Source organism: Lepisosteus platostomus, chromosome 14, assembly GCF_059453375.1.
Source record: "Lepisosteus platostomus isolate fLepPlt1 chromosome 14, fLepPlt1.hap1, whole genome shotgun sequence".
Classification (NCBI taxonomy): domain Eukaryota; kingdom Metazoa; phylum Chordata; class Actinopteri; order Semionotiformes; family Lepisosteidae; genus Lepisosteus; species Lepisosteus platostomus.
Window position 1 is genome coordinate 11,063,798 of NC_142624.1, and position 23,389 is coordinate 11,087,186.

At 38.4% G+C, this 23,389-nt stretch overlaps 1 protein-coding gene and 1 pseudogene across 2 annotated transcripts in view; one reads left to right on the forward strand and one right to left on the reverse strand.

The window, feature by feature from the left end:
• Positions 1-23,389, forward strand: part of cntnap5a (contactin associated protein family member 5a) — a 448,552-nt gene that overhangs the window by 91,537 nt on the left and 333,626 nt on the right. For both annotated transcript variants that reach the window (XM_088607188.1, XM_088607189.1), the window contains exon 2: positions 19,011-19,121. In XM_088607188.1, the coding sequence (XP_088463314.1) occupies positions 19,011-19,121 (111 nt within the window). The remainder of the gene's footprint in view (positions 1-19,010; positions 19,122-23,389) is intronic.
• Positions 20,392-21,542, reverse strand: LOC148648866 (uncharacterized; annotated as a pseudogene).

Genomic DNA, 23,389 nt, shown 5'->3' on the forward strand with positions numbered 1-23,389 from the left:
CGAGTTTGAGGGTACATCCAATGAGGACTTTCTGTTCTGTAAGCCGCTACCAAGAGGGACTACAGGAGAGCACATATTTCAGCTTCTGTATGAATTTATCAAGGAGAATGGCATTGACTGGATAAAATGCATCGGAGTTTGTACAGACAGTGCTAGAGCAATGACAAGCAGACACAGCGGTGTAGTTGCACGAATTAGAGAGGTTGCTCCAGAAATGAATGGATGCATCGCAACATCCACCACGAGACTTTTGCCGTCAAGAAAATGCTTGACGTTTTAAAATCTGTTAGACTCTGTTGTGAATTGTATCGATTGGCTCGAAAAATGAATTCACATCTGCTTTGCTCGACTAAACAGGCTCGACCCTCTTACTGAAATGGTGCTTACTGAAATGGTGCCTATTGCGACAGCAATGTATTTAAAAGGAACATGTCAAAATGTTACCAAAATAACCAGAAATGAACGAGTTGAGTTGAGGGATATGATAATTATTGCAGAGAAAGTTATATTTTTTTATATATTTTTATTTAATTTATTAGCACACTAAAAAACAGAACCTTTGATTTGCTATGATGAGTTCTTGCTTTGTGCTCACTGTCTGCCTCTGAGGCTGGGACAGGAGATCACACACTGCTTTTTATTAGAATCACATTGACTTGCTAATGCATCTATCATGTTTCCTGGCATATTGTGTCAATTTTCAGTATTTTGTTGTGTTTGATTCAAAGAAAGAAACTTTTCCCAGATGTTAGCTCATCGGTACAGTACACTGAATAATGGGGACTCTCTATTATAAACGTAAATATAAAAATAAACAGTAATAACGTGTTCTATATTGACCTTTTTATTTAGTGATAGACAAAAAGCAGGGCAATGATGTTCTCTGCAAGCTAGTCGAAGAAGTAGGTGATTCAAAGCTGGAAGCCTAGTGGGTGCAGCAGCAGCAACAACAATAATAGTGTGTATTCTTATAATTAAAATTGAGAATAACAAAATGGTATTAAAAAGACAGCTGAAACTGAAATAGAAACAGTTTGAAATTATTAGCTGTTATTAATATAAATTCATATAGTTAATTATCAGATATGTTATTATAGTTCAGAGTCATTTGTTTTCTCCTGTTTTCATAATCTTCGCTTATTAAAATGCATATTTATGTGACCACAATTTTTTTAGATGTCTATAACTTTGCGAAAAATGACAGAGCCTTCAAACCACAGGCATTTAAAAGATCACAATTTGTGAAAATTGTCATAGGTTTTATTTAAACAATATCTAGTACCTGGTTGCATTTCTGGAAACCTTAGTTTGGATTAAGCAGATCCCAGGTGTAAGCGACTTTTTAAGTTTTTGCTACATTTTTTATGCATCAGTTGAAGCCTTAAAAAAACGTAAAAATATAACATAATTGTAATGTAACTTCTATGATTAAAGTGCCAAAGAGGAATGGCTTAAGCATTCCTTGAGCCGAACAGAGCCCAAAAGTACAGGGCTGGAAAAGTTTTGTGCCATTTTGTCTGCTTTAAAGCTACCCTCCTCTTGGAAGAATTTTCACTTTGAACGTATGCCCACCAACTAACACACAGACACAAACTGAATAACAATTCAAAATGTATTTGCAAGAATAACGATTACAAACAATTAAAAAAACTTAAGATCACAGTAATAGATTGTTATATTAAAACTAACACTCTGTGGGCACTACACTGCGACTTCACGGGAGGCAATGTCAAGTAGCTTAATCACAGATGGATGCAATTTTATTTTGCCTCATGAAACTGAAAATCCAGACATATCAATATATTTACTAAAATATTTACTGAAAATTCATATTTAATTGCTGAAAATTCAATTTTCAGAATGGAATAAACCTATTACTTGTTCCTATGTATTTACTAAAATTATCCATCTCAGCAATCTCACTGTGCGCCCTGGTGCTCACTCCATTTTCACACTCCCATTATAATAAAAAAACAAGAGCAAGGTGACTTTCTGCTCAATTAAAAAAAAAAAAGCTATAGGACAGACAACTGTTTAATTTGTCAAGACCAGCTAGTTTGCAAGTAGTACATGACTTCTCAAAAGGTACCCTTTGTTTCTCGTGCAAACTCACCAAAGGTTTATTTTTTACAATTCAGAAAGTTGGACGACGCCCACCCCACTACCTGCAGGTTTTGCCTGTTGCTGTTCCACACACGCCAATCACAGGAAGTCAGATACATAGATATACTGAAACAGTAGTTCACATGCCTATGATCGGCAGTGTGATGTATACTATATAAATATACTGTGTAGTGTGCTACCAGGCACCAGTTCTGTAGGGTTTGGGCATTTACGGGGACAATTATTAATTGTAGCAGTAAGTCACAAAATGATTCTTTTAATGGCTTTAGAATCCAACCATGCGATATAACTCAAACAACGCACACACACAGGTACTAATACACGAGGATACATTTATTAATACATAGAATATGCATGTAAACCTAACAGATCTTATGGTGAGGGTTATCAGAATACAACAGATATATATATTCAGTCAGTTATAAAGAGTTACATATATCAAGAGGACATACGTTCGGTATATCATTCATTTAGACCGTTTCATAAAGTGAACTTGGTTACAACTTCTACATTAGATACTGAAAACAAGTACATAACTCTTAGGAATTAAATTGATATCAACTGGTTGGGATAACAATTGAATTCTCGAGCAGTAATGCATTGAAGTTGAATACTCATCCAATCTCTGGGGATTCAGATCTCCTGCGGGCACAAAGAAACAGTTGCAGGCTATTGCTGTCCAATCTGCGCTCTCTGGCTTGGTGCCAGGCTGTGCTGTGCGGCTAGCGACGGTGCGCTGCTGATGCTCTCTGAAGACTCGCTAGTTAGTGTTGGCTGAAACTAGCAAGAAATTGTGCACAGGAGAAAAGATGACTGTGGGTCCCAGCAGGTCAGGAAGAGGACCGGTTCGTTCCTGATGAAGCGCTAGTTCTGAATAGTGATTCAGCTGTCCACAGTTCCGACCTGTTCACGAGGCTTGCTGCTGATGCTAACCTCGGGTGGATCCTCTGGTTACTCTCTGGCAACCTCCGCTCTAGACTCTTAAAACAGAGGAAAGTTCTGGCACTCGGACACACTGTTTTTACCTGGAGGAACTTCAGCTCGTTCATTGGCTGAAAGTTCCATGGGCATCAGAGTCCCATGTGGGTTACTCGGCCCTACCAGTCCCTGATTGGTTGATCAAGGTGAGATATGAGTCACTTACTCCTGAAACTTAGGAATGCAGTCCAGATGTCCATCTGGCACTCCATAGACAGATAGGCGCCAATGGATGACCATTGATCATGATAGCCAGGCTTAGCTAAGTGCATCCCCATTTGGGAGCTGTCCCTTATCAAAAAAAAACATCTTTAAATCAGCCTGCATGAATAGCTTCTCTGTGGCTGCACCACAGAGATGAAGAGAGAGATGGGGCCTCATTTGGGAAAGCACAGCAACACTTAATTCCATCTTATTTATAAGCCTCGCCGCTACAACTGTATATACAGTATGAGATCGTGTGGTTTTAAAGCCACTACAACAATACAGGATGAATGAAATATTTTTCTTAATCCAAATTTAAAGTTACAATAATTGTTGCTGAAATTTATATTAGGACAAAATCTAGGTGTTCTTAATGCGGATGTAAACCAGTGAAAGAGGCACATGGCATTCACAACAGTGGGCTATTTTTATATATTCGGCTATGTAAGAAACAAACCGAAAGTAATGTGCCGACTGGGCTTTGACCTGGGTGCAGCGCGCTACTTTACAGTCCATGAGAAAAAAAAACTTTACAGTCTATGAGTGTTCCATTGTCCATTGCCGCTATAAGGACAATTCAAGTTTTTCATAAAAAGAAAATGAATGTCAAAATGTTTCCAAAACCTTTCATATTTTAGCTGCTTACTTACCTGATTCCATACTAATTTTACTATCGAGTGGTATTAGTACTCAGTAATCAGTAGTCAGTACTTTTTTTTTACAATAGCAGCAAGTGGTGTTCTTACTAGGTATTCTTAGAAAAAGATAAAACTTTATACAGTAACTTTTTATGAAGTGCAGTATATAACTGTATATTGTAACGCATACGGCGGACATTGGAGGTTGTGCGAGCTGGTTTACCAGCGCGGTGACGTCACCGCCCTTCCCTGTGAATAGCAGAGACCGCAGCCATTGGGCAGACTGGAGATTTCCCTTTAGCTCAACTGGCTGTGTCCTTTTTGAGTTATGCCAGAGGCCCAGGTTTGAGACCCCAGCGGTGAGGGGCCAACCTGAGGCGGGAGCGGTGAGGGCACATACAGATGCAGCCATTCAAAACATGGTGGGTGTGTCGCATCAAAGTTATAGAGGAGACAGGTTGTGTATTGCTTCTGTAGCGGCGAGGCTTATTAATAAGGCAGAATTAAGTGTTTCTGAGCTTTCCCAAATGAGGCCCCATTTCTCTGTTCATCTCTGTGGTGCAGCCACAGAGAAACTATTCATGCAGGCTGATTTAAGGTTTGATAAGGACAGCTCCCAAAGGGGGATGCACTTAGCTAAGCCTGGCTATCATGATCAATGGTCATCCATTGGCGCCTATCTGTCTAGGGAGTGCCAGATGGACATCTGGACTGCATTACTAAGTGTCAGGAGTAAGTGACTCATATCTCACCTTGATCAACCAATCAGGGACTGGTAGGGCCGAGTAACCCACGTGGGACTCTGATGCCCATGGAACTTTCAGCCAATGAACGAGCTGAAGTTCCTCCAGGTAAAAACAGGCAACACAGAGAGCCTGAGAGATTCAGTAAGATTCAGGAGAATTCTGTGGACTTTTCTAAAGGGAATTCAAAAGAGAATTCCAGGGCAGGACGGCCCAGGAGCAGAAGGCTCCCAAGGGCAGGACATTCTCACAGCGCGCCTCCTGACCATCTTGAGACTCAGCCCGGACAACCACGGAACGGCCAGTGTGTCCGAGTGCCAGAACTTTCCTTTGTTCTAAGAGTCTAGAGTGGAGGTTGCCAGAGAGTAACCAGCAGCAGGCCTCGTGAACAGGTCGGAACTGTGGACAGCTGAATCACTATTCAGAACTAGCTCTTCATCAGGAACGAACCGGTCCTCTTCCTGACTTGCTGGGACCCACAGTCATCTTTTCTCCTGTGTGCAAACTTTGCTAGTTAAAGCCAACACTAACTAGCCGGTCAGTGAACATCAGCAGCGCACCATCGCAAACCGCACAGCACAGCCTGGCACACAGCCAGAGAGCGCGGATTGGACAGCAACAGCCTGCAACTGTTTCTTTGTGCCCGCAGGAGATCTGAATCCCCAAAGATTGGATGAGTATTCAACTTCAATGCATTACAGCTCGAGAATTCAATTGTTATCCCAACCAGTTGATATCAATTTAATTCCTAAGAGTTATGTACTTGTTTGAGTATCTAATGTAGAAGTTGTAAACAAGTTCAATTACGAAACGGTCTTAATGAATGATATATTGAACGTATGTCCTCTTGATATGTGTAACTCTTTGTAACTGACTGAATATATACCTTTTGTATTCTGATAACCCTCTCGATAAGATCTTTTAGGTTTATATGCATATTCTATGTATTAATAAATGTATCCTCGTGTATTAGTACCTGTGTGTGTGCGTTGTTTGAGTTATGTCGCATGGTTGGACTCTAAAGCCATCAAAAGAATCAACTTTGTGATTTACTGCTACAATTAATAATTGTCTCAGTAAATGCCCAAACCCTACAGAACTGGTGCCTTCAGAGAGCCACTACATTTACATTTTGGCTATGGCAACGTTACATTTATGGCGTCCCTGAGTGGCTATGATTACATATTTGGCGTCCCTGAACGGCTATGAAACATTACACTTCTTTTGACACTTGTGAAAAAAAACATTCCAATGTTAAAACGACACTGAAGATATTGTGGTGTATTGGTCATTAGTGAAAAGATGTAATCATTTAATCTCTTTACTGTGCACATTTTAATCTGCTTAGTATTGAATATTTATATGGAATTTTACCACTAAAGGGAAATTATAGTAGCTGAGCATAAAAAGAAGAGGAGCATGACGCATCTGAACGTCATAAACGATATTAATTTAGGAACATAAACATATTATGTAAACTGTATGTTGCTGGTATTGGTATTTTAAAGAAAAAATACACACCAATATTCCATTTCTCCCTAAACATTTTAATTATCAAAGTCTTACATGTGGTTATTTCGAAACGTTTTTACGTAGTCCTTCTGACGATATTACTGTATGTGTATTGCTGTTTCCATGCGTGTCACATGACTTCCCTTGGTGGCGTGACAGCTTAAGTGACCGATTTACAGTATAAGCGTGAGGTCGGGTTTTCAAATCCAGCCATTGCTTTGAGTTTTCTTTTAACAAATAAAAATTTCTTTGAAAAACTAAAATAGCAAATATTATGGACACTACAGTATATTGACATTTTTTATATTTCAAAATATCACAACATGCTTGTACTGTATGTACACCGCAGGTTGTACTGTAGGGTGCAAATCAATGTGAGCCCGAAAGCCCTACATCAATGTGCATTCGCCTGGCGCTGCGCGGTTTTCATCACTCTCTGCGGGAGTGCTGGCTGTGCCGAATTAAACCTGTTTCACAGGTATTTTCAAAGTAGAAGGGGGCGGGTCTTCCAACGAAAGACACCTCCCCCTACGGATACATGTTTTCTTAGAAAAACAGATTCACAGTGCGAAGCTGTGTCAGTCTTGTGTGTAAAAAAAAAATCAGTTTGAACACCATTGGTGCTGTTTTTAATAAGCTGCTGAGTAAACCCATAGGAATCTTCCTGCTGTCAGCAGTATTGTGTATATAAAATAAATAAAAAATGCAGCTTACTCAAAGATTCTAAGATGATCACGAGGAAGTGTATTGCATGTCTAATGGTCTAACAAAAACTGCAGTATGCTTTAGAGTTGTTAAACCAGTTTTTATTTTTCGCCACAGACAACTTTGCCTGCTAGAGGGCCACAATTCATACTCAACCACATCACAGATCACAGATCAGTCCCAGTGTATGATATATTGCTGTTTGATCTTTGATCTGAGTTTTAATAGAGAGATTATCTCTATTAATATAACTATCGAGTGGTATTAAATGCAACTTTTTTGTATAAATGACACTTTTCTAAAATGTATTTAAAAATAAAAACAATCACTCTAACCCTTCCACGTTTGATCCCGTGAGGAAGAAGTATACGCTCCTGCTTTTTTTAACGATGGTATGAAAAATAAATCTAAATAGTGAGAAAGCTATGCTTAAAGTGAATTAAGGGATTTAGAATGCAAAGATAATGATTTACATTGCTTTGTCAGATTATGAACCAATAAAGGCATTTAATTAAACACACTTTGCGATTTTAATCAAAGTGGGGAAAATGGGGTTAGACCATTAGACATGCCATACAGTTCCTCATCTTAGAATTGTTGAGTAAACTGCAAGTTTTCTTTATACATAGCATTCAGAAATACAATCAAAAATAGTTTTGTGGTGTATGCAAAGATGAAACTTTTCTAAAATGTATAACAAAATTAAAGACGATTAAAGTCTGTAATCTGTAATCTCTCCACGTGTAATGTCATTAGAAAGTACAATAAGTTCCTGCTTTGTCTGTTCCTTCATACCTGAAGAAGGATTCACAGCAGAAAGTTGCAGGCTGACGCGGCTACCCACCCAAGTAAATGTATTGCAGTAAATGTTTATATCATTACATCTAATTTTTAAATTATTTTTTAAGCCATTTTTTGACCACGCTCGAATATTCTTTTGTTCATATCTTAGGAAGGGAAACACAGAAAGCCTTCAAACCAAATGCATTTTAAAGACCACAAGTTGTGAAAACATTCACAGCTTACACATAAAACTTTCAGTGAGCTAATTCTCTTTTTTTAAATGGTTTTTCAACGATGCGTAATTACACACTAGCTGGAATCCAAGGGGACACGTTGTGATATTTAGATATTTAGAAATAATGCCGCCTCGCCGCGGTCCTGGAGGGGAAGGCTTGCCAGGCGTTGCTGGATGTACCCAGGGACCAGCGGTACAACTATGCGGCCTCTGACCTCTGTCAGCGCCAGGGCCCGGAAGAACCCCTGGAGCGCTACCTCCCGGTGGGCCTCCTCCTCCCTGGTGGGCTAAGTACGCCACGTCTGCGGCGACCGGACCCAGTGGCTCTCCTGCTAGGCGGCGGCATTGGGCCAACCTCGCCCGCATCAGTCTCGGCGCCTCCCCTCTCCCGCCGTAACACCTCCGGAGGGCTGACGCCAACGCCAGGTAGTTGTACCGCTGGTCCCTGGGTACATCCAGCAATGCCTGGCAGGCCTTCCCCACCAGGACCGCGGCGAGGTGGCCCGCCATCTCCACCTGAGACCAGCCGTTTGCCCAGACCACCATCTGGAACAGGGCCTCAAACATTTCCCATGGGACCTCTCCATTATAACGGCTCCGTCTCACCGGCGCAGGCTGGTGCAGGGGTGGCGGGCTGGACCCTGCTGGTCTGGCCTCTCCTTCCCGCCACACAGCCTGAGGCAACCCGGGAAAGTGCCCCCCTTCTGCTAAGTAGGTCGCCGTTGGGTAGCCCTGATAAGGGCTGTGGCCACTGGCGGTGCTGAGGGGTCGTCCTGACCCTTGGCGGCTACTGTTCGCCCCCAAAAAGCGCTTTAGGGGGTCACTCGGCTTCTGGGGGAACCGGTGCTTCTCCAAGTCCGACATCATCGGCCGTTCACTGTCCATCCTCCCGCTCTGACACCAATGTAACGAATTCGGGTTCGGTGAGGATGAACACAGAGATTCAGACTTGTGGAGTTAAAAACTGCGCTTTATTTCTTTTCCGTCACCACCTGCCAGCAGCACTTCCGTGCCCAGACGAGAGAGAGACACAAGACAAGCTCACCAAGAGCGCGAGCGAGCCAGAGCGCGTGCCCGAGAGAGAGACAGTGAGCGAGAGAGAGAGATAGAAAAGAGAGAGAGTAACACCCAGGGGTGCTGAACCAGGGAACTATTTACATGGAAAACAAGCGATCTCCCCAGACTGTATGCCCATTTCATTGTGGGACAGCAGCACTGGTCATCTGCCTTCCTAAACGCCAACCTGACTGATTCCACTTCTGTCCTGCCCCTCACCGCATACGCCAGCCGGGTGCTCTCCGGCCTCTGCCAGGGGCGAATGCGCTACAATATTATGGACACTCTATTGACTTTTTTATATTTCTAAATATCACAACATGTTCGAATCTAAGGCATTTATTAATAACAACGAATAGTTTCAAACTGCTACTGATATCATCATCAATATGTGAAAAAAGTGAATCTTGTTTTTTTTTTGGTCTGTAGCTCAAATCCTGCTTAACTAAAAATTAGACACAAGAATAGTATTATTGGACAATGTTGTGAGGCTAAAGAAATCAATAACAATATTAATTCAAAGATCTAAATATATTTAACGCATACGCCTGATATTAGAGGGTGTGCTTGCTCGCCTGCGCAGTGACGTCCTGTGCCATGTGGATCCCTTTAGATCTCCCTTCAGATTTAAAAGGTTATTAATAATATTTTCAGTGTCACATTCACATTAGAATGGGAATAACATTTTCAGTTTACAGACCGTACAAGATAATTTTTTATGAATAATGTCTTCAGTATAGCATTAAAATTGGAACGCTTTTCACAGGTGTAAATCCACCTATTTTCTAGCCTCTTTATCCAGGTAACAGTTTCACAACTCACCCTCCCCGCTGCTTGTCTGACTTTTTAATCCTTCTGTGCCCGGATTGCAGCGGGTAAGATATTTTAATCTTTAAACTTCAGGATTTCAGATGAAAGGCAGTGACGTCAAGCAAGCCCAAATCGTAGTTTAACCCGTTCAGAGCCTACATTACATTTTAGTGTTTCTTTTTGAGTTGAAGACCCTCACACCTGTAGAAGGCTTCACAACTGAAACTTTGTGTTTTCTCTCTTCTCTTATAAGCATGTGTACAATGCTGTAATACAGTTTAAAATAATTAAAAGTCTAAACAGTATCAACTAAACTCCATTAATATCGAGTGGTATTAAATAAATACAGCTTTTTAGTATAGAACAGATCAGCAGGTGTAGAACAGATCAGAGGGGTGTCAGATGGTGTCAGCCAATCACCATTTTGAAGCCATGCCATAATCTCTGGTATAATTTTTTACTTTTTACTGTGTGATAAAGAATTTTTAAAGACTACTTCTTAGCATAGATAAGAAAGCATAGATAAAAAGCTTGGATTCTCATGTATTTGATACACATATCTTTTTCTGCTGTCTTTGTTGCGCTCTTGAGGATCCTTGTGATATTTTGAGCTTTCGTAGAATGATAAGTGTCGCATGGTTTAAATCATTTTCATTCTTAGAAATTATGAAATGCTTGGTTAAAAGCAAGGGAGATTATGTCTGTTATAGTGGACATGAAAACAAGAGTTTAATGCGGCATTATTGGAACCCAATTTTAACAAGAAATCGCTGGCGTTATATCCTAGAAGACAGACCAACGCCAGTGGGAGCATGCCCGGAGCGTAAAAGAAAATGCCTCACGAAGTAAGGATTGGACAGTTTTTCAGTGCTTGTACAATTGATGGAAATGTTCAAATAAATGTGCTAAAGAAATAAACAAAAAAGTCATTTATTCCTTTATCATATTAGCTAGCTAATGTCCTCTCTTTGCTAGTTACTTCTGGCTGTGTTTCTGCATTGCGTAGCAATGAGGGACTATATTCTCAGGTGGTGGAACGTAAACAGCTTAATTTTCGTGTTAAATAAATGTTTTAAATTATAATTCATTCTCTACAGCAATCGCATATTTGGGGACAGTTTAATAAAACTTTTATGCTTAAAATGCTTAGGGAGAAATGGAAGACTGGTGTGTATTTTTTCTTTAAACTACCAAGACCAGCCATATACAGTACAGCTTACATACAGTAATATGTTTATGTTCCTAAATTAATATCGTTTATGACCTTCAGATGTGTTATGCTCCTCTTCTTTTTATGCTCAGCTACCAAAAATTCCCTTTAGCTGTAAAATTCCATATAAATATTCAATACTAAAGGATTAAAGAGTGCACAGTAAAGACATTAAATGATTAAATCTTTCCATGACCGACCAACGCACCACAAGTGCCCCTGTCGTCGTTTTGGCCAGCCAATCACGTATGACATGCTATGACACGCTATGACGTAGGGATTTGCCCGCGGTACGTGTTTGTACCGTGCACTTTGAATGGCTGTATCTGTACCCAAGTGAACACGAGAGCGCTACAATATAATGCCTGAAAAAGCATGTTAAAACCATAATGCATCGTAAGTCACCATGTTAAAAACTTTGATACATAAAATATTTATGAAGAGGGTGGAATACTGTTGTGTTCATTTTCATATTCATCTATCACTACCATCTACTGTGTGTACATTAGGTATGTATTACATTATGGTACTGTTATTTACCTTTGGATTTTCTCTATGTGGCTGTAAACATGAAAGAGGCACATCATGTTCACAAGTTCCAGTATAATAACAGTTTAAAATTAATAAAAGTCTTAACAGTGTACAATTTAATTTCTATATTTGGAAAAGATTGTTCCTCAGCATGGAGCGGGATTTGAAACCAGGCGTGTTCTGGTGACAGCCCAAATGCTTCACACGCCACAATCAGCTTTCCCAGCTCCACCCGGCAGTTTTACAAAGTAGCGCACTCACATAACTGAAAATTTCTAAAATGCTGCAGTCTACTGCAATCTGCTACAGTCTCGTGCAGCCTCTGGACTGTGAACTACTGCAGCACATTCTGTATGTGCTGAATCTGTATTATAATGGGATTTGCTAGAGTACTATATTTAAAAAGTCATAGTTGATCATTGCTTAGTAAAGATTTACATTTTATGAACCCTTTCAGAAATTGTGTATTAGTGTATTAGTTCTAAAGGAATTTAGAAGGCAAGCTTGAATTAAATGTGCTAGTTATATGTATGCCCATTTGAAGTTGTTCTGTTCCTTTCATTGTATCATTTACACTTTCCAGTGATGACATTTACTCTTTGTTGCATGTAATTATAGGTTTAATCTCCTTCCAAATATTTTTCCAAACTTGAGCATGATTGTGTGATTTGTGCATAAATTGCATGTGTTTTCGCAACATTAACACACCATTGTAATATGACTTTTTTAGTATTAATTTCTTGTTAGCACTGTGTTGTTAAACTGTTACTTCTAGAATGGCAGCAGCCAAAAAATTATCACATTTTTAAAACTTTAAATATAGTACGAAGCAGGTGATGTAATACTATCTTAATGTTCATTCCAACCTTCATTTTTTCCTGTAGTCTTAGCAATTTTTAGCCATTTAAAATAGGGTGTTACTATTTAGTAAATTTTGTAAATAGTGCCCCTTTTTATCAGAAAGTCACTTTTATACTTCCTTCATTTTATGTTATAATTAGCAGACTTTTGCAATTCTGGTCATGGATTTCTAATACAGCCAATACAGCCTAAGCATGTAAAAAACCTTGTGGCATCATGCAGGAAGCACAAAATTGTAAAGATCTCCTCTTGTAGCTGAAGTTGGGCCTTGTTGCTTTTGTATATGATTGGTTTGAATTTAGGCAATGTCATTAGGATTACTCGATATGTGACTGTCACGGACGTCCAAAGGGACTAACCGTGGGGAGCAGGAGAGCGGAAAAAGACCCATATGCGTAGCGGCAAGACGGGAAAAAGGCCCGGGCTCATTAGTGCAAAGAGCTCAGGAATGCCGTATAGAAACCTATGCCCTCAGGGAGCGGACGTGGGGCGCCCTGGTGCTAGGCGGGTCTCAGGACATCTGAATGTCAATGCTGAGCGATGACAGAGTTTCAAGACCCGGAAATATATAGCCCAAGGGAAAGAGAGGGACAGGAAGGACAGCAGTCCGGAAACTAGGGACAGGACAGAGAAGGAGCGCCCTCTGGCTGCAGAGGGTGTGACAGTGACTAAGCGATAGTGAGTGGTCCATTAAGAGAAATTCACCTGTTAATGGGAAAGACCTGTAGAATATGGGAAACACCCAAGGAATTATGCATTTTTCGCACTTTTTTAAGAGTTTTTTTTTACTATACCCTTACTTTTGACTATACAACTTATTCTCTGAACCCCCAGGTCTGCAATATCCCTGCTTTCCCCTGAGTCCCATCACAAAAAAATACAACAAAATCTATTCAAATGATATCCAGATGTGCCAGAACACATTAAAGACTTACACTCCATTTAAATATGTTTCTTTAATTTCAGTTCTTTTCACTCCCAGGATATCTGAATAGTCATTATTGCATAATAAAAGCTCTACATACTTTAGATGTAATACAGCTACTAATAGACATTTAACTTCATTCTTAATGACACTTTTATTAATAAACAAATAAATGTCATTATTAACAATTATTCTGTAGAAAGTTGTTCCTCGGTATGATCAGTTGGGAATAAAATCAAAATCAAGAATCAAGATCTTCCAATCAAAAAAAAAAATCCTTACCAACAAATGCAATTAATATACAGTATTTCTGTGTGGGTTTGCACGGAAACTAACATAATGAAACATAATCGAATCAAAACAGCAGTTACTGTACATATTGTTTTCCATTTTGAAAATGCTAAGACTGAACCTGTTTAGTAAAACTGTATGCCCAACCACATCACTCAAAATATTGGACAATAAACAGTAGAATCAAATTTATGTTTACTATTGAATTAACAGTTACAACAGATCCAAATCCTAAAAAAAAATCTGAAATCTTTTCGAAATTGAGTTATTTACACTTTCTGTTTTGCACTTCAGTGTGAGATCAGGGTGTGCCCAGCAGGAGTTGTGTTTAGATTACTGAAGGTAAAAATTCAGTGAACAACAGTGGGCTATTTCACAAAATAAAATTACGTAGTGAGCTGTATAAATGTATACATAAGTCTGGGTTTTCAGTTTCACAAAGCAAAATTAAATTGAATTTGGTTAAGTAACTATAGCAACATGCTCCAATTAGGTTAGTTTAAACAGAGGCTGACATTATAGTTAAGAACTAACTATATTACTGAGCAATTACTGATGTCATAATTGCTTTCAGAGGAAGTGAAACCAAATGAACCCAAAGTGTTTCAAAATAAAACAATATGAATAAAACATTCTGAATGAAAACCTATGCAAGATTACTGAGAAACAAACTATAAACAGCATATTATAAATCAAAAACATCTAAAATATTTTATTGTAATTATGGTGGTGGTGTTGTAGCAGAAGTATGGTTTTTGCTCTTCAAAGAAAAATGTCCATAAAGTGCAGAATTCCATTAGTGAAAATTCTAACTTACAGTATGTGACCGTGAGTCATTCTTTGAAAGTCATTCAAATCACTCTGGCCTCTTTTTTTGTTTTCTATGTGTTTACTTGCTTTTACATATGATATATTTTTAATAATCAAAATCTAAAATAACTTTTCTAATCAATATTTAGACACAATTTCTAATAATTCTACATACTGTATGTAATTAAAAAAAGATAACTCTGGTACTATTTTGTCAATATTTTATCTTATTTGTAATTGTAATTAATTAATTCTGTGTTACTAGTACAGTATGCATACTGTACAGTATGATTAGCACAGGAAAGCACAATGTTTACTAATGGATTAGTAAACACTGGATTTTTATTACTAAAGTAAGATTTGTCTGACTACCATACAAAGCTGAAGTAATTTAAAAATTCACTATACCAACATACAGTTTAACAGTGTAGTGTGGTCCTGTATGAGATTGTTTGAAAAAAAAAATGGTGAGATGAAATTTGTCATGTTGTGGTGCTTGATATGGTATACCTCCTTACTCCTTACACATTTTTTTTAAATTTGCAGACCCAGAAACACAGAATGTTTGCTTTGTAAAATGAAAGCACTACTAAAGTATTTTTTTTTATCCTATTGCATTGTTATCCTAAAAAGGCATATTTATATTGTTATGCATGTGATATACAATGTGACATAGAAAATAGTTAGAATTAGAATGACAATACGGTAGATGTAAAAACAAAGACTGACACTCCAAGCTTGGAGTGCTGTAATGGGATTTTTAAAATAAGTGGGAGAACAAAACATGGGTCAAACTAGTGCTCTTTATTTTTTAGTGTGAGGGAAACAAAAATCCGAAATACACCATAAACCAAAACCAAAGCCTAAGCTCCTTTTTGATTTTATAGCAGACTTCTTCCAGTTGCCAGCTAAGGTGTTTACCAGCTTCTTAAACAATTGAAACGTAAGTCAATCTGCAGGATGCCTCTCAAAAACAAAAAGGTTTCTTTGTCCCTTGGTCAGCTGATTCCTTCTCATGTTCTTACAGTGAATGGAGCAAATACGTGTTTGTGTTCTGTGCCTCTTAAGAGTAGATCAACCAATGACCTGGGAAACTTTTTCCTGGTTTTTAACCTGTCACATCGATTAATTGTCTTCTGGCAACTGGTTAGGTGACTATGGGTAGAATCTCATTTCCCACAGGCTGGGAAATAAGGTTCAGGCAAGAATGTACATTTTGTCTGAGCCTATTGCCCTCTTACAAAAGGTGAAACACTTGAGTTACGTATGTATAAAAAAACATTTTATGTTGAACTTTTTTTTCTAATATGAAACTTGCAGTATAAATCTAGTGTTGTTCTTTCTAAAGGTCTGGTCTTGCTTTTGATTTGTTCTCTTTCAAGAATTCTAATGGTAAAAAAGCTATAAAGTCCTTTTCAGTTGTTGCTTAAGTCTTTAACATTTCTGCTTTCACTACAGATGGACATGAAAATATACACTCAAGCACAAAACCTAAACTTGATTATTTTAAGCATGGAGTGAAAAATGTGGTAAAATAATATTACTGTAAAAGTCATAATCCAATTATATTACAAAATCATATGCCTACAATGTTAGTCAAATTTGGCAATACTCAACAACGTGTGTCAGGTGAAAGTCAAAAGTTTTCAGTTTTAATTTTTCTAATGAACAGGTAGCCTGAAAAAACATTATCTTAAATGTCCCCTTAGTTAAAGGTCATTGGAAACTGTTAACACTACTACAGCAATTGACCCAGAGCAAAAGTGAAAACAGACTGATGTGCAACCATATAATCATCATCCCTACTGTACTGTATGATTATGTAACGTTGCCATAGCCGGCCCAGGGACGCCAAAATGTAATGTAGTGTGCTCTCTGAAGGCACCAGTTCTGTAGGGTTTGGGCATTTACTGGGACAATTATTAATTGTAGCAGTAAATCACAAAATTGATTCTTTTGATGGCTTTAGAATCCAACCATGCGATATAACTCAAACAACGCACACACACAGGTACTAATACACGAGGATACATTTATTAATACATAGAATATGCATATAAACCTAACAGATCTTATCGAGAGGGTTATCAGAATACAAAAGGTATATATTCAGTCAGTTACAAAGAGTTACACATATCAAGAGGACCTACGTTCAGTATATCATTCATTTAGACCGTTTCGTAAATGCACTTGGTTATAACTTCTACATTAGATACTCAAAACAAGTACGTAACTCTTAGGAATTAAATTGATATCAACTGGTTGGGATAACAATTGAATTCTCGAGCTGTAATGCATTGAAGTTGAATACTCATCCAATCTCTGGGGATTCAGATCTCCTGGGGGCACAAAGAAACAGTTGCAGGCTTGTTGCTGTCCAATCTGCGCTCTCTGGCTGCGTGCCAGGCTGTGCTGTGCGGTTTGCGATGGTGCGCTGCTGATGTTCACTGACCGGCTAGTTAGTGTTGGATTTAACTAGCAAAGTTTGTGCACAGGAGAAAAGCTGACTGTGGGTCCCAGCAAGTCAGGAAGAGGACCGGTTCGTTCCTGATGGAGAGCTAGTTCTGAATAGTGATTCAGCTGTCCACAGTTCCGACCTGTTCATGAGGCTTGCTGCTGATGCTAACCTCGGGTGGATCCTCTGGTTACTCTCTGGCAACCTCCGCTCTAGACTCTTAGAACAAAGGAAAGTTCTGGCACTCGGACACACTGGCCATTCCGTGGTTGTCTGGGCTGAGTCGCAGGATGGTCAGGAGGCGCGCTGCGAGAATGTCCTGCCCTTGGGAGCCTTCTGCTCCTGGGCCGTCCTGCCCTGGAATTCTCTTTTGAATTCCCTTTAGAAAAGTCCACAGAATTCTACTCTGAATCCCACTGAATCTCTCAGGCTCTCTGTGTTGCCTGTTTTTACCTGGAGGAACTTCAGCTCGTTGATTGGCTGAAAGTTCCATGGGCATCAGAGTCCCACGTGGGTTACTCGGCCCTACCAGTCCCTGATTGGTTGATCAAGGTGAGATATGAGTCACTTACTCCTGACACTTAGGAATGCAGTCCAGATGTCCATCTGGCACTCCCTAGACAGATAGGCGCCAATGGATGACCATTGATCATGATAGCCAGGCTTAGCTAAGTGCATCCCCCTTTGGGAGCTGTCCTAGGAAACCTTATCAAAAGAAACCTTAAATCAGCCTGCATGAATAGTTTCTCTGTGGCTGCACCTTAGAGATGAACAGAGAAATGGGGCCTCATTTGGGAAGGCTCAGAACACTTAATTCTTTCTTATTAATAAGCCTCGCCGCTACAATTATGAAATGTGAACTAGAACTTAAATGAGTGAAAGATGCCCTCAGTGACATCAGTGTTCCCTCCCAATCAGGTATCAGAAATACTGAAGCTATGATCATCCTCTGTAGGTTCTATTGGTTTGGTTATGTCATTTGCATGTAAGACTGTATGATTCCAAAGGTTCACTTCTTAACCACACCAGAGGTGGACAGAAAAAGTGTTTAAAAAATATGACCAAAGCTAACATGAAAAGATAGTTTATGGCACAGCATACAATCCAATATCTCCTGAAACCAAACCTGCTCAGTCTGCCAGACAGTGTGCACATCCTGTGGTGGCCTTATCAGTCACCTTTGGATTAATGCTTGACTGGAAAGTATACTCAATAAATGATATACATGGCCTACAGAAAAAGTAGGGTTTTGAGTTTGGAAAATGGCCTAAGGTTTAGAATTATACTATTACTAGTATAGTATTATATAGTATATATTGCTAGCATATAGTACTAGTATACTATTATAATAAGACACACTATTACTGATTTTTTAAACATAAATTAAGAAACAAAAACAGAATAGGTCCACAGTTAACATTACAGTACCAACACAGTCATACGGTTTTATCCAAAGCTCATTAAATACTAGTTTTAATATGCATGAATGTAAAAAAAACACTATCTGTATGTACTTTTTGAGGAAAAATAATATTTCTAATAGCCATGGATATCCCTTCCCAAGATTGGATTTAGGATTTTCCTTTTTTAATCTACCTATTGTACATTGTACATCTGCAATATGATCCACTAAATTATACTGAAAGGGGTTATTTTCTTATGGGATCTTCTGCAAAACCATCAAGAATCCTGTTTGAAATAATTTTAGTATAAAATGTCTCATGCAGAATATTCTGGATGTGTGTACAGTAATTATTCAAAAGACATACTGTTTATAGTGTGATGTTATCATGAACTTTTGTTATGTTTCAAGAACAACTTTTGAAAAAGTAATTTCTCATCCAATTTTGTGGAGTTGTGGAAAAAATATCTGTGCTGCAAACTTCACACTCTTTAAATCAAGCTATTAACATACAATATGTAGAAATAACTGGAAAATCAAGAATCCTAATTTATGCATCTAACAGAACTTGACACAGTATTTTGTCATAAAGAACAAGAACAAGATGCAAAATTGGAGGTTAATGTCATTCTTACCTATGGATGTATGAATTCTAATACAAGGGGATTTAGAATTTTAGAATATTTTTTTTTTAATTATTTTATTTCTCATTTGTGCCTTTGCTATTTCTTCCATAGATAATTGTGATGAACCACTGGTATCGATGTTGCCTCAGACTTCCTTCGAAGGTTCATCAAAACTTTCTGCCAGTCATTCGCCTCGCTTTGCCAAGCTTAACAGAAGAGATGGTAAGCTGCAGATGATTTGATATCACTTTTGTCAGGGTCAGAGACCTGACAAAATGATTCACTCCAAATTAAAGTTAATTCATATACTGTATGCTTATATAGCTGTGGCATATTCATAATTCTTTACATTTCACATGATCACAAATCAATGTTAGTATTAACTAAACGTACTTAAGTAAGTTAGTACTTAAGTAAAACATTCAAGACATACATTGTATATCATTATAAAGACATCCAGATATCATTCAGGCATCAGTACATTTTGTACCATTTTATTGAGTGGTTATTTTGTCATTTATTTTTCCTGAATGCACTACTTCATATCCTAATATACTAATTAGATCAATATTCCTAGTTCATAGTTAATAAAACATGAGCAAACTCAGATGTAATGACCCTAAAGGGGTGCTACTACTGCTACTACATGCTAAATGTTGCTCCCTTGACAGTGGAAGCTTCATTTGGATTTTGTGTCCTTTCACATATTGTCTATGCTATCCCACAGCAGTTTCATAAACTTCATGAACTTCACTCATCTCTGTTGTTGTGTTTTGCAGTTTGACAATTAGGTGCTTAGGGGTTACTCCGATTTCATCTGTATAGAATGATTCCAATAATAGCAATGCCTCCAGTTTTTCTGTTTCTCATGTAGTGTTTGAATTAATAAGGAAACTTGAAATCCTGAAGGCAAAAGTAACACTTGAAATCCTGTTTGCCTGAATGCAATTACAATGACTCACAATCAAAACACAATTGCCAATGTTTTATAAAACCGAACATATATTTAATATAGTTCAGGTGGGTAGCTGCGTCTCCTTGCGTAGTCTGCAAAAGAACAAGTAATAGGTTTATCCTATGCTGATAAGAGAAGAGAGAAAACACAACTTTTCAGCTGTGAAGCCTTCTTCAGGTGTGAGAAAGACAGGGCAGAAAGCAAAGATTAAATAGCACAGAAGAACAAAAGCTGGGAGAGGGGAGGAGCCAGGAGGGCCAGAGAGGCAGAGAGGCCACTCAGGAAGTGCAAAGTGCAGACGGGTAAAGAAAGGTGTGAAGTCAAAACCTGTATGATAATAGAGAAGATTACACGAAAACAAGTCAGCCATTTAGAGAAGGGGGATGGTGTGAACCTAGTTTAGTTTAGAAAGTTTAGTTTCTGTTGTTTTTCTGCTATGGAAGTTGAGAAACCCTTCTTTGAGAACAGAGAGATCAGTGTGATCATGGCCATCTGAGGTGAAATGAGAAGCTATGGGCTTGGAGAAATCTTTAATCTTCACAGCCCGAACATGTTCTCTGAAGCGGTCTCCTAGTCTCCTTCCGGTTTCCCTAACGTAGATAGCTGGGCATTTTTAGCAGGAGATACAGTAAATGAGGTTCCTGGAGGTACAGGATGTCGTTTGGGTGATCTGTAATTGACCTGAGGGGCCCTGAATGAGTGTGTTGTTACAGTAGATATGTATTTGCAGGTGATGCAGCAAGTTCTGTTGCAGGGGAAGGTGCCTAGTGGGGATGATTGCCGAGTGCAGTCAAGGGAGCTGTGAACCAGAAGTTGGTATGTAGATTGGGTGGTCGGTGGTATGAGATAATTGGGCAGTTAGAAAAGATGGTACCGATGGAGGGATAGCCCTGTAAAATTGAGTAGTTGTTAATAATGGTCCCGGGGATAGAAAGTGTGCTAGAGTGGTAGGGAAGCACCAAAGGAATGTGGTTGTGAGACCGGGAGTTCCTGGTTGAATTGATGAGCCGAGGGCTGTTTTTGTCCCGGGTGAGGGCCCTATTGATAACATGAGTGGGGTATCCTCTGTTGATGAAAAAAGAATACATTTTAAGTGCTTGATTCTGGAAATTCACGTCATCACTGCAGAGTCAATGTAGCCTGAGGAACTGTGAAAAAGGGAGAGAATTTTTGGTGTGAATGGGATGAAAAGAGCTGAACAGGAGATAGCGGTGTGAATCTGGTGGTTTGTAATAGACTGAGGATGACTGTCGTGGATGGGTAACAGATCAATTTATGTCTAGATACAGAAGAGTGGTGGATGATATGTTAACTGTATATTTGAGGGACAGGTGAGAGTTAGTGAATTGATGCAGGAAGTGCTCTAGCTGGTCAGTAGAGCATGTAGCAGCACCGATGCAGTCATCGATGTTTCGCTTGTAGAGGTCAGGGACAAAGCCAGTATAGGAGGCAAAGGAGCATTTTTCTACCCAGCCGACAAAAATACTGGCATAGCTAGATCCCATTATGGTGCCCATGGCGACTCCACTAACCTGATGATAAAAAAGGTTATTATATGAGAAGGCATTGAGTGTGAGAACTAATTGTGCAAGACGCACTAGAGTGTGGGTGGGTTGATCAAGCACTGTGGGTTTGTCTAGCATGTGCTTGAGGGCTGTAAGACCGTCATTGTGGGGAATGATGGTTATAAAAAATATGATATTTTAATATTAATACTAAATATCTTTTATTATTTTATTTGTATTAATTTTTCTTTATCATTTTATTAGTTATTATTTAATATTAAATATTGAGTGTTTAATATTAAATATTACATATTTTTAATATTGCTGGCTTTTTAAATTGTTATCAAAATGGTTAAGATAAAAGATTGAGTTAAAGTAAAGCAATTTAATTTAAAAAAGCACCAGGTTTTCTAAAATATTTCTAAAATTAGCTACTTGAGAATCTGCATACATAGACATTCAATAACATAATTTAAGTGAATTCAGGACAGCAAAACATGACATATGACCATGTCACATTTAAGGAATAAAGACTAGCTCAAAAAAGTAAGTTAAATAAAATAAAATCAGAATCTCCTTGGAAAAGAAATGAATTACTTAAGGATAGCTCTAGAAAGACCTAACCAGAAACATTCTACAATAAAATACAATACATTCTTCAACAAAATGAAAGACATTTTGAAATTCTGAATGAAGCACTATTTTGAAAGTGGAACAAATCATGGGATAAACACAAGTAGTCATTAAAGTAGCACAGGTCAAAAACTTGCACCAGAGAGAAGATATATTGATGCAGCCACTCAACTGTGCCATGGTATGATTTGTTACACTACCCAAAGAATCTTCACTGGTCGAAGAAGATTGATAGGTGGCACTTGCAATGCATTAGATGTTAGTGAAAACATTAGCTTAATTTAATCTGATGTATTACTTCTTTAAATCCACTTAATATGGAATATTAATATGTAATCATGTAACTAAAGGGATGTTTTGTTAGCTGAAAATAAAAATACATTTCTGAATGTCAATGACAATATAAAATAATGAATATAAACGTAATATATTTATATATCTGGTAGTGGTAGCAAATTTCACTTTCTTAATATTAACATCTCCATCAAAGTAACACGGTCACTTGTGCTTATTGTTATTGAAGAATACAAGCCAAAATGTAAACCCAAAAGTAGGACTAATGTCCTTAATTAAAAAACAAGACAGCTATATTTTCTAGTTATTTCACTTTCAAAACATACAAATATTTGTTTTTATTCATACAAGAAATTTAGGAAACATTTGATTTTTGTCAGTGACGTTTAAAGACATTGAGAACAAAATTTATATTAACAAATACATAGCACTATAGCCAAATAGATTTAAGATTCCAAACATGGGTGAAAATCTCCAAATATCCAATCGTCATCCAAATAAAATTGGGGGGGGTACAAAAATAAAAACCAGTTTGCCAGAAGCAGGTGGGGAGTGTGTGACTAATGTTCAAGTCCAAGCGGATTGTTAAAAATATGTACAGAAGGGAAATCTTGCCAGATGTCACCAATTAAAAAGAGGCAATCATTCAAATTTAGGGCCAATCAGTGTGAGATCGACCTGTAAGTCTCTATAAAATTTCATCTGCAGCCCTACTATGTGACACTTAGGTTCAGTGATAGAATTTTCACCTTTTAGTTAGATGGCCCCAGGTTGTATTCCCAGCCAATGCAGAGGACACTTTAGATAGATAATACTTTATTAATCCCGTAGGGAAATTGATGTGTTACAGCAGTCCAGCCCAAGACAAGCAAAACAGACATCAAAATAGTTATAAAACAAAAGTCCAAAAAAGTACAATGGAGTAAACATGCTGTCCATAGAGGAGCAAATGAAGGGCTAACAGTCCTAGCCTAGCGCAGTGTTATAAATCCTGACAGCTGCCGGGAGGAAAAACCTGCGGAAACGTTCCCTTGAACACCGTAGCTGGAGCAGTCTATTGCTAAATGTGCTCCGCTGCCCAGTAACAGTCCCATGAAGCGGAT